Genomic DNA, 23,378 nt, shown 5'->3' with positions numbered 1-23,378 from the left:
CATGCATACACAAAATACACACAATGTACAACTTCATGCATACAAATAACACACCTTCATACATACAATAAACACCTTCATGCATACAAATAACACACCTTCATGCATACAAATAACACACCTTCATGCATACATATTATGCACACCTTCATGCATACAAATAATACATACCTTTGTGCATACAATATAATACACACCTTCACGCATATCAATAGTACACACCTTCATACTTATGAATAATACACATCTTCATGCATACACATAACACACACCTTCATGCATACAAATAAAATACACCTTTGTGCATACACATAACAAACACCTTCATCCATACAAATAACACAAACCTTCATTCTTACAAACTTTCATGCATACAAATAACACAAACTTTCATGCATACAAGTAACACATACCATCATGCATACAAATAATAGAAACCTTCATGCATACAAATAACACGTCTTCATACATCCAAATAATATTCACTTTCATGCATACAAATAACACACTTTCATCCTTACAAATAATACACACCTCCATACATGCAAACAAGTAACACATACCATAATTCATACAAATAATAGAAACCTTCATGCATACAAATAACACATCTTCATACATCCGACTAATATTCACTTTAAGTCATACAAATAATACATCTTCAGCCATCCAAATAACACATACCTTCATGCATACAAATAACACTCGTGGGTCGGTGGTTCTTTCTGGGCTTTTCCAGGGTCTTCCTCCACCATTAATACTGGCTGCCATGTATAGCCTATCTTGTGCTGAAAAATGGAGTTAAACCCCATAACAACAACATCATATAAATAACACCTTCATGCAAATAAATAACACACCTTCATGCATATATATTAGACGCACCTTCAAGCATACAAATAACACACCTTTATGCATACATATAAGACACACCTTCATGCATACAAATAATGCAAAACCAGTAAAATCCTCTATTTTAAGGCTGTTTTAATGTGTGTATGCAAATAATAGAAGCCTCCAAAGTTCTGTATTGCAAGGTTAAGTTTAACTTGTGCATACAAATATACACAATGTATAATTACTTTTAAGGTAATTTTTGTTGAGAACTCTGTATTTAAGTAAGAGTTTAATCAAGTTCAGATGTTTTGTCTTTTAGGTGGAGGATTACTTCCTTGCTCCATGCATGCTGCGCCAGGCAGCACCAAAAGATCTCATCTCCCTTGGACCAAATTCTCAGCAGAGAAATACATCAGTCATTTGCTTTGTATTTACGGGGAAGTTTTTACCCACGCCTGTCTTCCACAGGCTTCTTGCTTCATGTGTAGCTCAGTGGCCCATTGCCAGGTGGAAGATGGAAAATCTAATCTTCTGTGGCTGTTGTCTCTTCAGCCTTGACCTTCATCATAGACTGACCTTGTTATTCAGGGAACATGGCATATTTGCACGAGTGACAATGATAGGGACTAGTGAGAACACCCTATCTTACAAACTATGTATCGAGGTTCGGGAATTCCTAACCACGACTCTGCGCAGTATCATTGGATGTCTAGGACAGAGTTTGCAATTTGAGTTGTCTATACAGTGTCCTCAGTCTGACAGATACAGCGTAGACTATCAGATCCCTGTTGCCACTCTGCAGGGGAATGTAGATGTTCCCTGCCATTTCCATGACATGAGCCATGTGATTATTTCCCATGATGTACTAAAGTTCTGGTTTCAGGAAGAGGTGAGTAAGAGCAGATGAGTTCTTTGGATTTTAGCTTGCTGATTTCAGACAGAACATGTCTTTTAAATAGAATCAGATTTTGTACCCTGATGATTGATTAGAGGAAATATTTGATATTATAATAATGTTGTAGGAAATCCGTTATTAAATCTGAATTGTTTTTAATGCTTGTAGACAACACATTTCTTACTGTAACGCTAAAGTTGATATTCACCATAAGTGCACTGACTGATAATTTATAGATTTAAAACAACACATAGAGATACATGTATGAATGTTACATCAATAATTACTGGAAATATTTCCGGTCAGATATGCAGAAATGTGACATCATGGATGTTTTACTACAATGTTGGTGTGTTATATATTGATATTTAGCTCAACTGGTCATAGACAATATGAGCTTATTGGATGATCTGTTGTCCTTCATACATCCATCATATGTATTCTGTTGTTTGTCAATTTATTAGCATAAGCTTGTTATCTCAACTTCTCTTAAATTATTTGGAGGTCTGCCATGAAACTGTGCACACATGGTCATCTGAAGGTCAAGATGGACTTTAATGAAGATGGTTATGCTTAGACATCCAATGTGGCCATCAAAATCCTGTTGTTGCTACTTTCCTGAGTCTATGGTCTTGTTAACAAGGAAATGTCGCTAAAATACTTTTGTATAATTTTTTAATTGGTTCTAAATGTAAATGGTGCTGATCTTATGTAGGATATGGTGACCAGCTTTAAAGTTTCATTATTTCCTCTCCTCATTAATTGATGGTCATACTAAAAAATGGGCATTTGACTCAAAGACTTTGTGTGACGTTTAGTTGGTCCTGAACAAAATAGTGCCAGTTTGATGTAGAATATTTATGTCATGGCAGCCATCTTCATAATCTTGTTTTATCTACTCCTCCTGAATGGATTGTCACATCAAGATGGGGTTTTAACTATAAGACATCTTATGATATTTGATTGGTCCTTCATGAAAATCATACCAATCTGATGTCCAATATGGCTGCCACAGTGATCATTATAAAAATCATATTATTGTTATTCATTCTGCATGCTTGGTCATATCGGCGTAGAGGTTTTACTAAAGACGTTGTAGTGTTAGCCAGCCTAAAAAAACGTGATGCCAGTCTGACATCAAATATGGTTGCCATGGCACTCATCTTAAAAATCTTATCACACTTCTGTTTGAGCAGCAAGTCATACTGGTACGAAGTTCAGTTGGTCAGTAATGAAAATGGTGATAATATCATGTTCCCTCAGGCCACTGCAGTTGGCATCTTGTAAATCTTGTTATTTCTTCTGAAAGGAGAGTCACATCTTGAAAATACTGGTTTTTAATCCTTTCCAGCATGGATGATTATTTCAACAAGGGGATTTTGCCAGGAGATTTTTTTATGATACCTAGTTGGTCCTAAATTAAACTGGCACCAGTCATACATCCAGTATGGCTGCCATGATGACTTTCATAAATGTCTTGTTGTCAGTTTCCCTGAATTGATGATCATAATGACATGGTTTTCACCAGAAGTGTTCTTATGATGTTTATTTTGTTCTAATGAACAGTGTAATGCTTATATGCAGTATGTGTACCACAGTAGCTAATTAAAGTATAACAAAGATGGTTTCAACACTCGGCAGTTAAAATTAAGAGATAGTCTTACATGGACCTTGAATTCCTGGAATTTATGTTTGCCCAGTAGAGCATCAGATCCTTCAAGGGACCCTTGTTACTTCTTAATGTATATGATAATTTAAAATACATGCCATATAAACTTTTCAATGAATCCATGCACTTCACTTTACGGTCACGTTTGATAAAATTCAACAAGGATCACCACTGTTTTTCCCATGCCAATGTAGTCCTCACATACTATATCATATGTTGCTTAATGTGTTCTTTTTATCCCATATCAGCAATCTTTCGGAAAACTATGGCAGATTCCTTCCACCATAACCTCTACATTTAGCCTGGATCATCAGCCTTAGAAAAATGGTAGACTCGTTCCACCACATCACTACATTCATCTCGTATCATCAGAGGTTATTAACTCCTGCTTCTATGTAAGTGAGGGTCCCAATATTACACACGGTGGCACATAAACAGCAATGGATAATAAACTTTGTAATGTTATTTTCTTTACTTTCCAGGAACAGTCTGGTGATGGATGTAAGTATACATTCTTCTCATTGTATACTTTAACCATTCAATAATGTATGAGATTACTGATGGATGTAAGTATATATTCTCATTGTATACTTTAACCATTCAATAATTTATGAGATTACTGATGGATGTAAGTATATATTCTCATTGTATACTTTAACCATTCAGTAATTTATGAGATTACTGATGGATGTAAGTATATATTCTTCTCATTGTATACTTTAACCATTCAGTAATTTTTGAGATTACTGATAGATGCAAGTATATATTCTCATTGTATACTTTAACCATTCAATAATTTATGAGATTATCTTAAGAATCTTCTTTCTCTTATTTTACAGTAATTTCATTTAAAGTTAGTTTGTTTTGCTTTTCTAATTCCTCCTCATCATTGTCATAAAGTTAAGTGATGTGACTATCGTGAGTTCATTAGTCAGCAGTGAATCATTGTATTGCTAGTCCTACTCAACGGTCACATCACTATGGTAACTATGTCTTATGATGCACCAAAATTCATCCCATGCTCTAGGTCATTGTATTGCTAGTCCTACTCAACGGTCACATCACTATTGTAACTATGTCTTATGATGCACCAAAATTCATCCCATGCTCAAGTTCATCCTAGACACAAATGGTTATGTTTGCACATCAAACATGGCTACCACAGTAGCCATATTGAAATTTTTGGTATCATTATGTCCCTGGAATGGATGGTCTGTTAGAGAAAAACCTTTTCAGGCTGGTCATTTTCCAGACTTTATTATACTATTGAAAAACAACATTTTTGTGTCTGTTAAAGTGTACATAATTATAGCAACCATTTCTTGTACTGCATGCATTTATATCATTTCATTTAAAAGAGGACAGTTGTATTGTGTTATATACTAGTCCAAGAATTGTACATGGACTTCATGGGTGGGAGCAATCTGCATATTGATCTTAAAACATTTTCTACAGGACCGATTTCTGGATGTGATCTGTATAAAATAAACTTTTGTTGTGTTCAAGCAAATGTGATTCCAGTGGTTGCTTTATACTATTTACATTATTGGTCTCTTCCTGTTGTCATTATTTAGCAAAGGAGATTCTGGACATAATGAACAAATTATTGTAAGATAGATTTTTTAATCTAATTTACATATATGAAATCTGTGGCTAGATGGCAAATATTTTTGTTTGTTGAAGAAAATGACAACAATCCCAGACTGAATTATTAAATGTTGTCACCTTCCAAATACCATCCCTTTCTTTATTGTTAGGTCACCATTCATAAGTTTATGTGATATTATATTATGGTTATGATAATTCTACAGGCCATATGTTCATGTCATATTCTGGTTATGATAATTCTGCAGGCCATATGTTCATGTCATATTATGGTTATGTTATTTCATCTGGCTGTAAGTGTATGTTCTGTTGAATTTTGGTTATGTAGCTGGCATGTATCTGGCATCATCTGTCATTAGGCAGGTGTCTTTCAACAATGATTGTTTATTTCAACATCACAAAAATGTCTCAAATAATTTTAACCAAGAATGGCATCCTCCTCCTCTAAAAGGTCTTGCCAACCCACCATCCAGTTATCTTACCATTACTAAAATAAGAAACATTTTGCAATGATGGACAACATAATAATCCAGATTTTTTGGCTTACAACCGTTGTAAGGTATTGGCTTTGAGGTAAATATCAACAATGTGAGTAGACTTCAGCCTACTGAGGCCTCTTGTTTTGAAGAACCTATTACAATCATATTACAATCAAGAGACAGTGGAAAAAGGTACGGACCCTGACATAGGTAATTGTATATATGAAGAATGAATCCTATGAAATGCAGAATGAACACAAATAAAATGTCGAATGAACACAATAAAAATGATGAGTGCATTTTGATGACATGGAGAGCACAGATACAGAATGCAGTATCCAGAATGGTTAATGAAAAATAAAAATAGAACAAAATGCAAATGTTATTCGTGAATGGACTTTACAATTATTTTCAAGCTGCTACTGAATTTTCACAATCAAAAGCACTTTCCCAAGATAATGAAGGATCAGATTGTTTTACATCGACAACATTACCCTGGTTGAAGTAGCTGTTTGTTGTTGTTGTTGTAGGCTTTAACGCCATTTTTCAGCACGTGATATGCTATACCTAGCGGCCAGTATTAATGGTGGAGGAAGAACCTGGGAAAACCCCAGAAAGAACCACCGACCCACGAGAAGCTACTGGCAAGCTTTCTTTCAAACCCACATTAGCCGAATCCGAGACTGGAACCCACGCAGACAGGGTTGAGATGGCAGTGATCCGTAACGGAGAGTGCTTTAAACCACCCTGGGCCCCTGAAGTAGCTGTAAATAGCCTCCTGTAATGTCAACTTTATCACTGGTAACACTATCTGAACAATTTTTTATTTTGAATTGAACAAAATAATATTTCCAAACCAGTACTCTACCATCACATTTATACATCTTACACATCTGTTGCAGCATAGTTTGTAAGTAACTGACCACATTGGCAGGGTTTTATCACATTGATATAACTCTGTTATTGTTGTGGCTATTACTATCATTATCATTATGCCAAACATAAAGCTGAATGGTATGATGTTGTCCATCTGTCAATATGTTAACAGTTTCTTGCACAACAGCTTTTAATTTTCCACAGCCTATGAATGTGAAATTTTGTGATCATTGTGCACTTTCATAAAGAGATATATTTTTCAGCACAAAATGGTCATTGGTCAAGGTTCATAGCTGAAAGAAGGAAAATGGTTTCCTCACATTAATTTGAGATGTCCACCATCAACATTTCCTAATCTTTGTGTATTGCTTGCACTTGAAGCAAGGAAGAGCTCTGTTGATTTGAGGTTCAATAGGTCAGGGTTGACTACTACACCTTCATCTGACTGAAGGAAGAAAAATGGTTTTCGTACAATAACTTGAATATTCCATCATCTTCAGTTACCACCATTTGAGGAAGGGATGTACTTATTGTAAGGAAGAAAGCTATTGAATTTGGAATCAAAATGATCCTAGCACAATAAGTCCCTAGTTCAATTTTAACATTTCCTCCAATTACTAAGACAGCCAGAAAGAAAAGAACACAATCCCTTCTAGTTCTCAAGTCACTTGAGGTTGTTAATACTGTTTAGGGTTAATTCCTAGAATTAGAGTTATAGCTTCGCTTTAACAATTATAGTCATATCTCTATGATGTCTGCATTATGGCATGGCACTTTATAATGATATCTAGCACTCGGCATCATGCCACAACAGGTTGCATCTTTTCCCACCATTCACATAACCCTGACACCTGTACAACCAGTCCTAGCAATAGCCTCTTGATGTCAAGCGTCAAGCGAGGCAGCTACTAGTACCATTTTTATAAGTCTTTGATATGAATCAGCCAGGGTTCGGACCTGCAACCTCCCTTATCTGAGGTGGATGCTCCAACCACTTTGGCTAGGTAACTGGAGTAGATTGGTTGTACCTTCATGATCATTGTTACATTTAGCACAGGCTTTATCACAATGTATGTATTCTGTTATACCTGGAGTCATGAAATGTGATGAGGAATGCACCCTAATGTGTACTACACATTCATCACACAGTGTATACATTATGTTATACCTGGAGTCATGCAATGTGATGAGGGATGCATCCTAATGTGTACTACACATTCATCACACAGTGTATACATTAGTTTATACCTGGAGTCATGAAATGTAATAAGGGATGCATCCAAATGTGTACTACACATTCATCACACAGTGTATACATTCTGTTATACCTGGAATCATGAAACTTGATAAGGGATGCATCTTGGTGTTTACTACACCTTCATCACACACTGACCTGCATTTTATGGTTTTCTGACTTTGGTTATATTAGTACATTTATATCTCAAGCTCTGTTCATGATATAATTATATGATCTCTATTAGTAGCATACTCTTGCCTCAATTGAAGGTCACTGTGACCTACATATCAAATTTAGGTTAGAGTTTTGTCTGTAGTACATGACCAAATAGTATTTTAGCACTTTGATGCAAACTGTTATACCGTTTCATGAAAACTAGTGAAGAGTCACATCTAGATCATCCCACAGTACAAATGTAGGTTACTCTGACATATATTTCATGCTTCGCTGACATTAGCTGTACTTTGTGCTTGGCTATATGATCTGTTTTAAGTTGATTTCTCAAACCTTTCTCATAATACAGTCGTTAAACATCTCTGTTACTACCATTATATGGTTAATGTAAAAATATCACTGAGGCTAATATTTCACATTTTACTTGTGTAATTAAATGCTGTGTGTGGTTTATGACCCTGAATATATACTGTGATCCCTAGATTCATGAAACTTTTGAGAATGCATTTATATGTACTACACTTTTTGCATAAAAGTAGGGCACTGTGACCAATAATTCATGCTTCACTAACTTGTGTTTAATGTGTCTTTAATGTTATTTATCAACCCCTTTTTTATGCTAGAATTAGCATACAAGATGAGTGTATGCATCTCAGTACCAGGATTAGGGCTACATATATTTTTGCTGAAAACCCAAATGATTTGCTATGAGTAAAATCATATGATATGTTTTGTTGAAAGATATGTATTTTCTATACATATTTCATTACCGATCACAGTGCAGCATTTAAAAAATGCATGGTATTTAATCATCAGCTGTGCAAATCATGTCAAACACTTGCATATAATTTTAAGATGTTAACATTTCTATAACCGACGTGATCATTTGTAAGTTTTTGTTATACACAAATGACTTTCATGTCACAGCAAAAGATGATTTGCATATGAACAAGCTAAAACATATCTTGAAGTCTGTATACACAAACAAATTCTGTATATTAAAGCCGTTTGAACTCCATATACACAAATGAAAGTCAGTATATTAAAGCATCTTGAAGTCTCCATACACAACTGAAAGTCAGTATATTAAAACCATTTGAAGTCCGTATACACAAATGAAAGTAAATTAAAGCCCTTTGAAATCTGTGTACACAAATGAAAGTCAGTATATTAAAGCCGTTTGATGTTGTTGGGTTTAACGCGATTTTTCAGCACATGATATGCATAGCGGCTGGTATTAATGGTGGAGGAAGAACCTGGGAAAACTCCAGGAAGAACCACCGACCCACGAGAAGCTACTGGCAAGCTTTCTCACATATCCACATAGGCCGAATCCTAGACTCAAACCCACACAGTCAGTGGTGAGATGGCAGTGATCCATAACGGAGAGCGCTTTAGACCACTCGGCCACTCGTGGCCCTTACAGCCGTTTGAAGTCTGCATACATAAATGAAAGTCAGTATATTAAAGCCATCATAGTATTTATATAATTATGAGCTTAGGTTTGGTGGTCTTTGTAGTTTTATATGATGAAGTGCAATGGAGCAGAATATTGAATTAATCAACAGTTAAAACAATTTTCTCAATATAGAACTATAAAATAGGATTGGAGCAATTTTTCTACTATAGTTGATACATACCTGTGTTTATTGTGACCAGCAGGCAAGGCTGGTGATTACATAATATTTTATGTTAGAAAATCAAATGTTAAAGTCGTAGGTGTATTATAAGTCTATTAATGCAAAGTAATATTTCATTTGGGAATGTGATTGTATAATTTGACAAGGCACGTACCTGATTTTCCGTTTGTTATCAATGTAGCCTTTGTTTTCTGTCTTTCAGCCTCTGCTGGTCCCATGCAATCCCCACCAACCAGTGACACAGACAGGTTCATGTGCATTGCATATCTGTTGAATGATGTTGGGTCAAAGGTTTTGAGAAAACTTTTCCATCATATGGTCATTACTCCCACCTGCACTCTGGACCAGCATCTGGCCAATAACATGAGTACCATAGACAGTCTTCTTAAGAAAAGAGTGTTGAATACTTCCCAGATGGACGTCATGTTCCCTCCAAACGGAGATGACACAAACCTGGATGACTATGACATCACCCTGCTGTCAGCACTTTTTAACAACATCGTGCCATCTCTGGGTCATCAGGAAATGAATCTGGTCAAAGGTCTGCGGGATGACAGGAACAAATTATATGGGCATACAAAGTCATGCATGATGAATGCCAATGACTTCCAAACCTGTTGGAGTAACATCAGCTCAACACTGATAACACTCAGTCAGCAATGTGGAGACCCCAATTTTGAGAATGAAATGCTCAAAGAAATTCAGCAGACCCGAGTTCCAGATGCATCCTACCTCAGTATTCTCCAAGCATGGTTTAGCAGGATAGAAAGAGTTGAGCAAAGACTAAAATCAAATGAAACATCTGCCACAAAAAAGAGAATAAGACATGAAAGTGTTTGACTTGAAAGAACATTCTGACAATATAAACGTTTTAAACATACATGTGTATAAAAGAAAAGTCTCAGAATTATGTGAGTCATAAATGGTTCATGTTCTTGAATAAATAATCACATTTCATATTTACATGCACAGACATTTCAAACAGTAGGAATATTTCAGTTGCCGACACGAGTTTCAAAACTAGAATATGCATAGTCGAATAAATCAGCCACATTCCACATCTGTGATAACCATACCAATACACGGGTATCAATTTGAGATGATTACTGGTATTTCTCCGGCTGGTAAGTTACAGTTGGTAAAAGAGCTTTTATGATCAGTAGAGCGTATTTTCATATCCACAGTGTAGTTAGTTCCTATAATCCAGTGTAATTAGTTCATATCCACAGTGTAGTTAGTTCAGTTAATGCTTTGAATTTAACAATGATCTTCCACCACGACCTTGTATCATTTTAGGTATACAGTGGTATTTTTCATTCATTTTAGCTCTACAGGTCATAGTGTGTTGTCCATCATCAGTCATCCATGCTTAGACACAGGTCATAGTGTGTTGTCCATCATCAGTCATCCATGCTTAGATATCCATCTGTCCATAAATAGAAGTTTGATATCGTTACTATAAAACTTCTTGCTGGATTTATATAATGTTTTACTGACACATTTATTCCATGATCTAGTTGGTTCTAAATTAAAATGGTGCTACACGGAAATCCAATATGGCTGTCATACTGGCTATTTTGAAAATCATATCACTTTTCCTCCTGAATTGCTGGTCATGTCAGTAAGGGTTTTCACAAAAAGGCCTTTTTATGATATCTAGTTGGTCCTGAAATACGATAGTGACAAAATGATGTCCAATATGGCCACCACAGAAGCCATTGTGAAATTCTTGCTTGTTGCTGCGTTCAGATGGAAAAGTCATATTGATAAGAGACTTTCATTAAAAGACCTCTAATAAATATTTAGCTGGTCCTGAAAGAAATAAAATATTGATATGATGTTCAATATGGCTACCAAGTGACCATCTTCAACATCTTAAAGCCTCAGTGCCGCTGTTTATCAAATATTTAAACATTCTTCCAATCTAACTAAAGTTTGGATGGACAGAAATGATTTGTTAATCAAACAACTGAATAAACCATTCTTTGAAATATTTAAAATGTTAGGTTTGAACAACATTCAGGTATTCAGTTTAGAATTAAGAGATGCCACCCTTTAATGCAGTCAAAGAAGTCTCTCATAATTCAGTTCATTTTCGGAAGTGCTTCAAAAGTTGTGATGTAATAAAAGTTGACAAATGCCGTCGTGAAGCGTGTCGTTGGGCTGAAGAAAACCCACTATTGCGTGGTGTTGACTTCCTATGTTTACAACAGTTTTGTCTTTGAGACTTGAGTTCTAGATTTCGACTGAAATCAATTTACCTATGAATGTCACCTATCAACTTCAACATCCGATTTATTCGTATGCATGTGAAAAATGGCAGATTTCCGATTTTGAAGGACAAAATACATTTCTCATAATGTGATGAAACATCGATGTTTTCTGGTTTCACTGGAATCCATGGATGTTGATGATCAATATCTTTCGAGATTCATTATTATTCAAATGATTTGGCATATATTACCTTTTTCACATAGCAGCGGCACTGGGGCATATTATTTTTAACTTTTGTTATCACGTGAATTTGGCATTCATGGAAGTTGACTAGTGTGTATTTTTCATTTGTAAACATTATCAATATCTACGATAAATTATTTAAGCAAACCTTTTTTCTTTTTATATAGTATTGTATTGTAAATTATCCCCTTAATTGTATGAACACTTACCTGATTTCCATTATATTAGAAAGCAACCTCTTAATTATATGAACACTTACCTACTTTCCATTATGTTTAATTTCTCTCAAAATGGACAATCTCGTACATTTTGTTTTGGGCTTTTTTATTGGTTTTTGTGATATAGCTGGAATCAACATTTTTATTGTTATTTGTTTATTCTTCATAATGTCATTATTGCTGTGGTAATGCCCATATTGTAGTAACTTCTGTCACATATTAACGTGATTAGTTATTATTTACTTCTAATGTTTTGGGATTTGTATTTTGTATGACTTGTCTGTGGGAGGGAAAAGCATTTTCCTTTCAAAGCCACTTCGCACCATTTGGGGTCTTTTCTGTAGTCCGGTTATCTAGATGCAATCTAATATACCTTAGTGGACCGGAGATGGTCACTTTTGGGTAAGGGAATGTTGCCCTCTACCACTTAAAAATCCTTGCAGACATTGGTTATAGCATATTTATATTGTTTTATTTTGTATTAAGATTCGTTATTAAAATATTAACTATATGTAATTATTAGGTCTGAATGTGATATTCATGAGGCTGGAGAATTGTTTACACACTATAAAGAGTTTCCACTTCAATATGGCTGTTTGATACTACACACTGTGTAATAAGAGCTTTCCCTTCAATGTGGCTGTTTGATATTACACACTATGTAATAAGAGCTTTCACTTTAGTGTGGCTGTTTGATATTACACACTATGTATTAATAGCTTTCACTTCAGTGTGGTTGTTTGATATGACACTATATATTAATAGCTTTCACTTCAGTGTGGCTGTTTGTTATTACACACTATGTATTAATAGCTTTCACTTCAGCTGTTTGATTTAGCATTATGACTTTATAAATCATATAAATTACAAAGTCCAGTTCATAAGTAATTTGTTGCCATTATTTACTTGTGCTTTGATTTTTGTGCCGTTACATGATTAACTTTTTTGGAATGAAAACGGCATGCTGAAGTAATCTAATATGGACAAATGCTATGTATTATGGACAAATGCTATTTATTATGGACAAATGCTATTTATTATGGAGATGAGCTATGTATTATGGACAAATGCTATTTATTATGGAGATGAGCTATGTATTATGGACAAATGCTATTTATTATGGAGATGAGCTATGTATTATGGACAGATGCTATTTATTATGGAGATGAGCTATGTATTATGGACAAATGCTATTTATTATGGAGATGAGCTATGTATTATGGACAAATGCTATGCTATTTGTTATGGACAAGTGCTATTTATTATGGACAAATGCTATTTATTATGGAGATTAGCTATGTATTATGGACAAATGCTATGCTATTTATTATGGACAAGTGCTATTTATTATGGACAAATGCTATTTATTATGGACAATTGCTATTTATTATGGACAAATGCTATTTATTACGGACAAATCTTATTTATTACGGACAAATGCTATTTATTATGGAGATGAGCTATGTATTATTTTTGTGCTATTACAATAATTATGTCATTTCTAAAACCATATTTCATATTGGGGACAATTATGCAAACTCCACTCGACAAGACAAATATAATGTGTTTGACATTCGTATGTGCAATTGATGAAATTAGTCAAACATGAGGGTTTGTTATATGGCAGTCTGAAGTCTCAGTGGACTGGGAGGGGGTCAGAAGTGTCTTGATGTAGTCATATTTAGTTTGTAAGGCTTTATCGTATTTTATTCATGACAATAACGTGTTCATAAAATAAATTTTAATGTCAATCGAATGATGAATAAAGGTGAATTAGTATGACTCATTACTTACCTTTTAAATGGCACCATATAGCCTGCATTGTCCTGACATGCCATCCATCCACACACATAAATGCAATAAAATAACATACATGCATGCATACATATATACATAAACACACATGCATGCACATACACATACACACACACACACATACACACACATGTATACACACACACATACATACATACATACATACATTTGGATGGATATACCATCGACAAATTTTATCTTTAATTTAAAAGTTTCAAACATAGCATTTAATTGGCACAATGTATCCTGGGTGTTGCTAATACGATGTTAAAAATACATACGTACATACGCCAGACACCTATATAAACACACCTAGATACACAGACATAGCAGGAAGAAGTGAGAGCTCAACAGGGAGAAGTGGACGCATGTTCTCTTATTTGAATTATGCCCTTTATTTCCTTGTATTCATTTTTGCATTTAACATTGGATTTTAGCAATACTTTTTTTAAAGTAGAAAATTTTCTGATTTAGTTTGGCCATATGACTCTAAATGAGAATAATAGAAACTACATTGCAACAAATTTTAACTGACTAACCATATTACATTATCGTGATTTCAAGTTAATAAAAATGCTTTATCAACTACCCTTAATCATTTTTTATATTTATGTATTTACTTTTTATATACCTTCTAAAAGTCCACAATGAGGCACTTTCTAAGATTTCTAATTGTGTTTGAAACAACCCCGGTACAATGTACATGGGGTAACTACACACGTCTTCAGAAAACACTTTTCGTCCTCATTTCTTTGTTACGATAAAACATTACTGTAACTATTCATACATAGCATTCTAAAAGTACAGACATGGCTCCTTTATAATGGTATATGAACTAAACCCTTCTTTCCAACCGAATGAACACAGACCTGAGTACATCTATTTTTAGAAGGAGGAGTTCTCGTAATGTAATCACTCATTTTATATAGCTTCATTACATCAGTCCATTGATAGGATTGTAAATTTATGGTTTATTTATTTGTCTACGTACTTTTGTAGGCATTGATTAAAAAGTGTCTGCTTCGCAATTTTTTTCCCCGTATTTTCACAAATATGAGACAAGCAGAAAACAACTTTGACCTTGCAACGCTTTTCACGACATAGCATCGTCCCATATGTCTGACCTTCATAATTGCATTTTAAAGTTCATTCTCATATAGCATAATACCTAGGCTTTGCTTTCTGTGAATTGTATATTTTATTGAATATATTTGCCTGATGATTTACGAAACCAGACAATATAATAAACTGGTACTTCCTAGTCCAAAAATGTAAGATGTATCACGTGTTATTTGTTTTAGTGTCAGATGCCCAAAACATAAATATCAGCGTCGATGTCTTAAATTTAGGACTAGGTACTTCACAGACATAGCGATGTCCGCCATTATTTCTCCGTTACTGGTACACTTACACTTTCAAGTGAATTTTATGACGAAATAGTGTACACAAGAGGCAGTTAAAACATCCAGATCACCGATTCTGCTCTTAAAAAAACAAATTGCTATTGACATATTATTGTTAAAGTATTTAAACACAAGTTGTATGTTTTATATGATCAAAGGATAACATGTGTAAATCGGGTCAGTGATATAAGGGCCTAGTTGCTAACATACTCGGGAAAGGGATCATGGTCAATCAGCTATCAAAACACATGCCTGTGAATGTGCAAGAGTTTGTTTGCCAGTGTAATTGTTATCAAAACTAGGCCTAGCTAATGATGGCTTGATGAATACATTTAGCTACAACACTACAACTAACCTGGCTAAGGCGAGGGGGGGGTCATTGAAAACAGTATAGTTAGTCAACGTAGCTCTATAAATATCACAGAGCGAAGTCATTTTCGCTTTTCTAACAGAAGAACACGAAGTTTACATTTTTTTAGGCGACAGTCGCCCAGTTCGCCTGGTAGCGTGATCCCTTAATACATACATACATGCATACATAAATACCCACACACACATAAATATATACACACACACACACACACATATATATATATATATATATATATATATATATATATATATATATATATATATATATATGTGTGTGTGTGTGTGTGTGTGTGTGTGTATTTGTTTACATCTTTTTCGACGATTTAGCGGTTTATTTTGATTCTTTATTGCAGACATCAATAAATAACCTTATGATTAGTGGGAATGGCCATTAGCAGTGTGGTAAATTTGATGTCTTTTCATTCAAATTAGTGTGCATTCATTAACCGACTAAAAGTGACCTTAATTATAATTAACCGTTGACATCCTTTTCGGCAACTTAGCATTGTCTTGGTATCTTCTTTAATTGCAGACATCAATGAATAATCGTGTGATTAGTGGGAGTTATCATTAGTAAAGTGCTAATTATTGTTTAAAAATGCATGAATTGGGGTCGAATTGCCCCATGGCTGAAGTTGAAATGTCTTGGGATCGAAATGTCTTGCCCATCTGTGATATTGCTGCTTATTGATAAATGTTGACAAATATTGACGTTACTGTACCCGAGCACTCTTCGTCAAAACGGGAGTTATTTACCTTGGCAACTCGTGACATCACTATTTTTCCTGTCACACAAACAATCGCAAAATATGCACACCTTTTGTTTATTTGTTTGTTTATTTTTGTTGTTATTGTAATTTAAAGTAGGTATTTTGTAAAGTCTTAGTGTGTTCTTGGAGAGTCTTGGCGTGTCCTGGTGTATTTAGTGAGACCGATATATACCATGTTGCCGTGCGAACTGTTTTAGGTGTGATATATTAGGCATGTTTGTATGGGGCATGGGGGTGGTTGGGTGTGAAGCATCCTTCTAACTGGGAAATTTCGTGATAGATTGTTTTATCTTTGGTACTTTGTCAGGATCAAAATCTGCCATCGCTTCGTTCCTTATGATTATTTCAACTAATTCTGTTTTACTGATTTGTTTGTTTGTTTAGGTTTATTTAGCTGTGTGTGTGTGTGTGTGTCATTTGTAATTGATTGTGTTTGGGCAGCCACTGGTGCTTGGGGTTTTGATTTCTTTCCCCGTGCTTGATAGTACTCGGGAATAGATCCATAAGGCTGACAAAGTTGGTTACGTGATTTGACTCCGATGCCATATTTCTGGCAGGATATTACCCCTCGACCATCACGTAATATTTGCATATGTATTTTGCAGGTATAACGGAACCAATTGTGCAAGTCCAGGTGGGCTGAGCTTAAAGTGTAGGGAACATTGTATTTCGAAATAAACAACAAAACTAGCTGTGATTGCTGCATTATGTAAGAGTCGTACTTTCAGTTAGGCTTAAAAAAGTTGAGCCTCCTGGCAACATGTGAGATTAAGTTAATTCCTATCTAAATGATATTTTGTATTTTTTATGATTTTGTTAAAATGTGGCATATATGTCTGAAACTGTGTCTGTTGTGACTTGATAACTCTTACCTTTGTCTAGTTCCAGCAGAGTTATCTCTCTTAAATGCAATGGAGTACCTGGTTTTGTCCTTGTCAAATTGACAATCTAACACTGCTCTCTAGAAACGTGTGACGTGCACGCTTAAGTAGAAAAGAAAATATATTTATTTCCCCAAACATTAGCATTAAGGTCTATAGAAAAACAATTGGTACCGTGATGCCTGCAGTACTCATTATGAAATGTTTTGCGAGAGTTCGAATAATTCAAGGGAAACAACTTTGCATTTTTTGCGTCCCGATACCAAGAAGCTTCTACATATATGCGCTAGCGTTCATCTAATTCGCGGAAGAACTGTTACATTTTCTGTTCTGTATTGTTATCATTACCCCACTAGTGCACTCGGTTGTTAACCCAAAATGTAAATCATTCGTTGCAAAATAATAAATTATGCATATCTCAGAATACCCATGTCGAAATTCTAATGCGGTTTTGAATAAAACATCTTTCAAAAACAGGTCCGCCTCAGTAAGAGCTAATGAGTCATAATCGAGTAGGACAGCAACATCAAGTTTGGCAGGCAACTGTCGCATTTACAAATAATGTTAAAACTCTCGTTAATATCATCCACTTTTGTGTCTGATGAAAGTGCTTAAAAATTGTGTTACATAATACTGATGCTTCTTTTTCTGATTCGCTGTGTATTGCCATGCAAAAACATGTTGCTCCGGACGATTTTTTTATACTTATGTCGCCATAACATTTCTTTAAATAGCCTGCTCTTGAACTTCTTTGTCACTGACCTCATCATGAACGTCACTCGCTTCAAATGCAGTGGGCGTCACTGACCTCATCATAAACGTCACTCGCTTCAAATGCAGTGGACGTCACTGACCTCATCATAAACGTCACTCTTTTCAAATGTAATCAGCGTCATTGACCTCATCATGAAAGCCACTCACTTCAAATGCAGTTTAGCGTCACTTACCTCATCATAAACGTCACTTGCTTCAAATGCAGGAGACAAGTTATTAAGGTTTTTTTAGAGTGTGTATTCTTTCATGCTCTATCATCGGCAAATTTAGTTTTTAGTCTTATTTGCTCCAAAACTCTGTCCAAGTTGGTTTTGCTCTATCTCTAACGTCACTCCTGGATTCACCAACTTATAAATGTGTTTGGGGTTTCTTTAGAAGAATTCGTACATCTTTGCTTCTTGAATGGCCCGGTATGATGCATTCAAACAACACAGCGATCTCAATTTGTCTGTCACATTCTTGACTTTCCATTTTTTGTGAAGATTTAACTTATATGAATTTGTTCAGTATAGTTTGCTAATCAATATTTTTGTCGCCACTTAATATTTGTACGTAAACATCCACTGACAATTTCTTCAATGCGCATATATTGATCGCTACCATATACTTGCCTGTTTGAGTATATCACTCTCTGCAGGACTTTTTGTCGTTTCTACAATCACTACAGAGTAGTACGAATTAGGGGCTGTTTGGCCCACTTTTTGCAGCCTTTTCCATCTCGACGAGAATACCCAGCATGACTGGATCACTCGCGCCACGTGTCTCTCTGCCTGTAAACGGTCAAAATGGTATTATTGGCATATGGAAATTACATTATCAATCCGGCAATATATGGGGAGGGGGTGGAAACAATCCTTATAAATCAAACAGGACACGGGGTAGATGGTTGTGTTATTAGTTGGATTGAAGCTACCTACATCTGTCCAAAAATACATGTGTTGTTGCTAGGATGGAAACTACCCTTATTAATCTAATGATACATTGGGTTGGTGGGTTGATGTATTCCTGATAGGATTAAAAAAAACATCAAGTGACAGAGTTTTAAATATACGGAGTTGATGGCAAATGCGCTGTAGAATCGCTCAAATAAGGAAAGAAATACACGTCTTAATGAAAGGGAAGCACGGGGAGCACGTTATATGTGAATGCAAACAAAATTAAGTACATATCATGATGCATTCCTCCTCGAACATTACGTTCCACGCAACCGATCGGACCCCTCCATCTTTTTAGCAGTTTCCCTGACTTTTCATCAGATGAATAAATTATTACTCTCATTATTATTATTATTATTGGTGATTATAAAAATGCTACTTTAAGTTAAGCATTAGGCATGTTGCTAATTATCCCATTACGTTTTACAAAAAAATAAAAATAAAACATAGTAATAATAGGGGAAGTAGTCGTAACGAGGCTAACAAATTTTGGTGATAAGAGTTGTTTCCCCTACAAGGATCACATTATCATTGCTGTCGGGTGTTTCAAAAATCCTTTGGTCTCACTAAACAGTTTGGGTTTTTAGAGAGAGATTTTCATTCAGGTTTTCAGAGAGAGATTTTCATCTGAAAATGACATTAAAGGAATAAGATGATAATTATAAGATACAAACAAAAAGATAATGTGTATCAACACATTCTTTATATTTATCTATTTGTTTCTGCTGTAATCATCCTTGCATCATTTTTAAAAGGTATTCAGGTTAATTATTTGGTACAATTCAGAACCTTTGCCCTGCAAAAAAAAACACCCACCCTTAACCCTCTTCAATTGTGTTTATTTCCAACAGTAAATAGCTGTACTGAATATTTTCGTCCGACAAGGCCAGTGTTATTATAACAATCAATATTGAACTTTAATAAAATATTCAAATCCATTGTTATCATGACAAGTAATATGGGCTTTATAAATTATTCAAATCCACTGTTACTATGACAAGTAATATGGGCATTATAAATTATTCAGATCCATTGTGATTATGACAAGTAATATAGGCATTATAAATTATTAAAATCATTGTTATTATGACAAGTAATATGGGCATTATAAATTATTCAAATCCATTGTTATTATGACAAGTAATATGGGCATTATAAATTATTCAGATCCATTGTGATTATGACAAGTTATATGGCATTATAAATTATTCAAATCCATTGTTACAATGACAAGTAATATGGGCAGTATAAATTATTAAAATCCATTGTTACAATGGCAAGTAATATGGGCATTATAAATTACTCAAATCCATTGTGATTATGACAAGTAATATGGGCATTATAAATTATTCAAATCCATTGTTACTATGACAAGTAATATGGGCATTATAAATTATTCAAATCCATTGTTATTATGACAAGTAATATGGGCATTATAAATTATTCAAATCCATTGTGATTATAACAAGTAATATGGGCATTATAAATTATTCAAATCCATTGTTACAATGACAAGTAAATTGTTATTATAAGAGATTAACATGCTTTTGGTTCACTCTCAACCATCTTGTTATATACATATACATATATATATATATATATATATATATATATATATATATATATATATATACAGTCTTACATAACAGCATAAATTAGGCTAGCCATTCATTTCTCACTTTTTAATAAGGAGTCCGTAACATAAGCCTAACTTCTATGTGTTCTAAGAATATTATGAATTATTGTAGTTTGGTTTGTGGAAATTGGCATGGACGACTGCACATTGCGACAATAAACTGTTTGGCAGGTGGTCTTCCAAATGAGATGTTGAGATGACTACCACGCTCTGATATGTTGGAAATAACTACGCTCTGATATATTGAAAATTACGACTACAAACTTAGCTATTGGAAATGATAATCATGCATAATTTTTAATAAATTCAGTTCGGTAGTAGTCCTGGATGTGTTAGATATGAAATGAAGACTGTATTTATTAATAAATTCAGTTTGGTAGTAGTCTTGGATGTGTTAGATATGAAATGAAGACTGTATTGTTTTAATAAATTCAGTCAGTTCGGTAGTGGTCTTGGATGTGTTAGATTTGAAATGAAGACTGTATTTTTTAATAAGTTCAGTTCGGTAGTGGTCTTGTTAATGCGATATTGGAAATGACTAGTACTCATTTCTACAATAAACTCAGTCTGGTAGGTAGTCGCTGAAATGTGATATTGGAAACGACGACACTATATTTAAAATTAAAAAGCTCAGTTTCTTATCTTCTCTTGGAAGTGAGATATTTGACATGACTGCGCATGGCTAAAATAAATTCCGTTTAAACTCTGGAAGCCGGTGATCTTGGAAATGCAATGCTGAAATGACGACTGAGAATTGAAATTATAAAACCAGTTATGTCTGTAAGTAGTAGAAAACGAAAAGATAAAATGTGTTAGTCATCATATTATAAGGACCTAAACATCATGGTTTGCATGGATGGGAATAGTACTGACTGGGTCTAGCACCGTCATGCCTAAACATCATGGTTTGCATGTATGGGAATAGTACTGACTGTGTCTAGCACCGTCATGCCTAAACATCATGGTTTGCATGGATGGGAATAGTACTGACTGGGTCTAGCACCGTCATGCCTAAACATCATGGTTTGCATGGATGGGAATAGTACTGACTGTGTCTAGCACCGTCATGCCTAAACATCATGGTTTGCATGGATGGGAATAGTACTGACTGTGCCTACCACCGTCATGCCTAAACATCATGGTTTGTATGGATGGGAATAGTACTGACTGGGTCTACCACCGTCATGCCTAAGCATCATGGTTTGTATGGATGGGAATAGTACTGACTGTGCCTACCACCGTCATGCCTAAACATCATGGTTTGTATGGATGGGAATAGTACTGCCTGTCTACCACCGTCACTCCTAAACATCATGGTTTGCCTGGATGTGAATAGTACTGACTGTGTCTATCACCGTCATGCCTAAACATCATGGTTTATATGGATGGGAATAGTACTGCCTGTCTACCACCGTCATTCCTAAACATCATGGTTTGATTGGATGGAAATAGTACTGACTGTGTCTACCACCGTCATGCCTAAACATCATGGTTTGCCTGGATGGTAATAGTACTGACTTTGTCTACCACCGTCATTCCTAAACATCATGGTTTGATTGGATGGAAATAGGACTGACTGTGTCTATCACCGTCATGCCTAAACATCATGGTTTGTATGGATGGGAATAGTACTGCCTGTCTACCACCGTCATGCCTAAACATCATGGTTTGTCTGGATGGTAATAGTACTGACTTTGTCTACCACCGTCGTTCCTAAACATCATGGTTTGATTGGATGGAAATAGTAATGACTGTGTCTACCACCGTCATGCCTAAACATCGTGGCTTGCATAGATGGTAATAGTATTGACTGTGATTACACGTGCGCAGTGAGATAACAGTCAGCCCTATTCTGGGTTATCTACCCTTGATTGGAGCTTAACATGAAGTAAATAATGAATCTTTTTCTCTCACTTATTGAAGATAATTATGTAGTAGGAATGCCAAATAAATTCCTCAGCATCATGCGTCATTTAAAGATGGTGGTCTAACATTTGGAAATTAGGGAAGTATGCACTGAAGAATGGAATAAATTTGGGAATTACGGGATTATACGTTGAAGGATGGGACATTTTATAATAACGGTATTGCACATTGAATGGGGATAAAACTTGTAGGATTCTTTATTGAATGGTGGTGTAACTAATAGGATTCTACATTGCAGTATAGTAGAGCTTTTCGTGATTAGAGTAATCAACATTAAAGGATGATACAATTTTACGGGATTCTACGAAAATGGGAGCAAAATAATAAGGAAAAACTGTTCTAAACGGATGTAAAAATTTCTTGACTATTCTTGTTTACGATATTACTGCAAATAAAACGTTACATAATTATATATCAAAGGAAATCAGAATGTCAGGAACACTGTGATACGTCAAAGTAAAATAGAATATCATGTCATATTGTGATATATCAAATTTATTCAGAATATCAGGCACACTGTGATATATCACAAGAAATCAGATTAGCATGGCACACTGATACGTCGAAATAAAATAAATTAGAATATCTGTCGCACTGTGACATATCAAAATCAGTCAAAATATCAGACACACTGTGATCAATCAAAGTAAATCAGAATATCAGGCACACTGTGATCTATCAAAGTAATTCCGAATATCAGGCACACTGTGATATATCAAAGTAAATCCGAATATCAGGCACACTGTGATATATCAAAGTAAATCAGAATATCAGGCACA

General features: G+C 35.0%; 1 protein-coding gene across 1 annotated transcript in view; it reads left to right on the top strand.

The window, feature by feature from the left end:
* LOC149789652 (uncharacterized) overlaps nucleotides 1-15,177 on the top strand; it is a 77,435-nt gene extending 62,258 nt beyond the window's left edge. The window contains exons 12-14 of the mRNA XM_089971673.1: nucleotides 1,157-1,726; nucleotides 3,884-3,902; nucleotides 9,615-15,177. Of these exons, the coding sequence (XP_089827799.1) occupies nucleotides 1,157-1,726; nucleotides 3,884-3,902; nucleotides 9,615-10,252 (1,227 nt within the window). The 3' untranslated portion in view covers nucleotides 10,253-15,177. The remainder of the gene's footprint in view (nucleotides 1-1,156; nucleotides 1,727-3,883; nucleotides 3,903-9,614) is intronic.
* The last annotated feature ends 8,201 nt before the right edge of the window (nucleotides 15,178-23,378 follow it).

This window comes from Sinohyriopsis cumingii, chromosome 10 (genome assembly GCF_028554795.1).
Source record: "Sinohyriopsis cumingii isolate HCF-2022 chromosome 10, ASM2855479v2, whole genome shotgun sequence".
NCBI classification, from domain to species: domain Eukaryota; kingdom Metazoa; phylum Mollusca; class Bivalvia; order Unionida; family Unionidae; genus Sinohyriopsis; species Sinohyriopsis cumingii.
The sequence above is the reverse complement of the archived record's forward strand: the minus strand, read 5'-3'. Positions and strand labels throughout refer to the sequence as shown.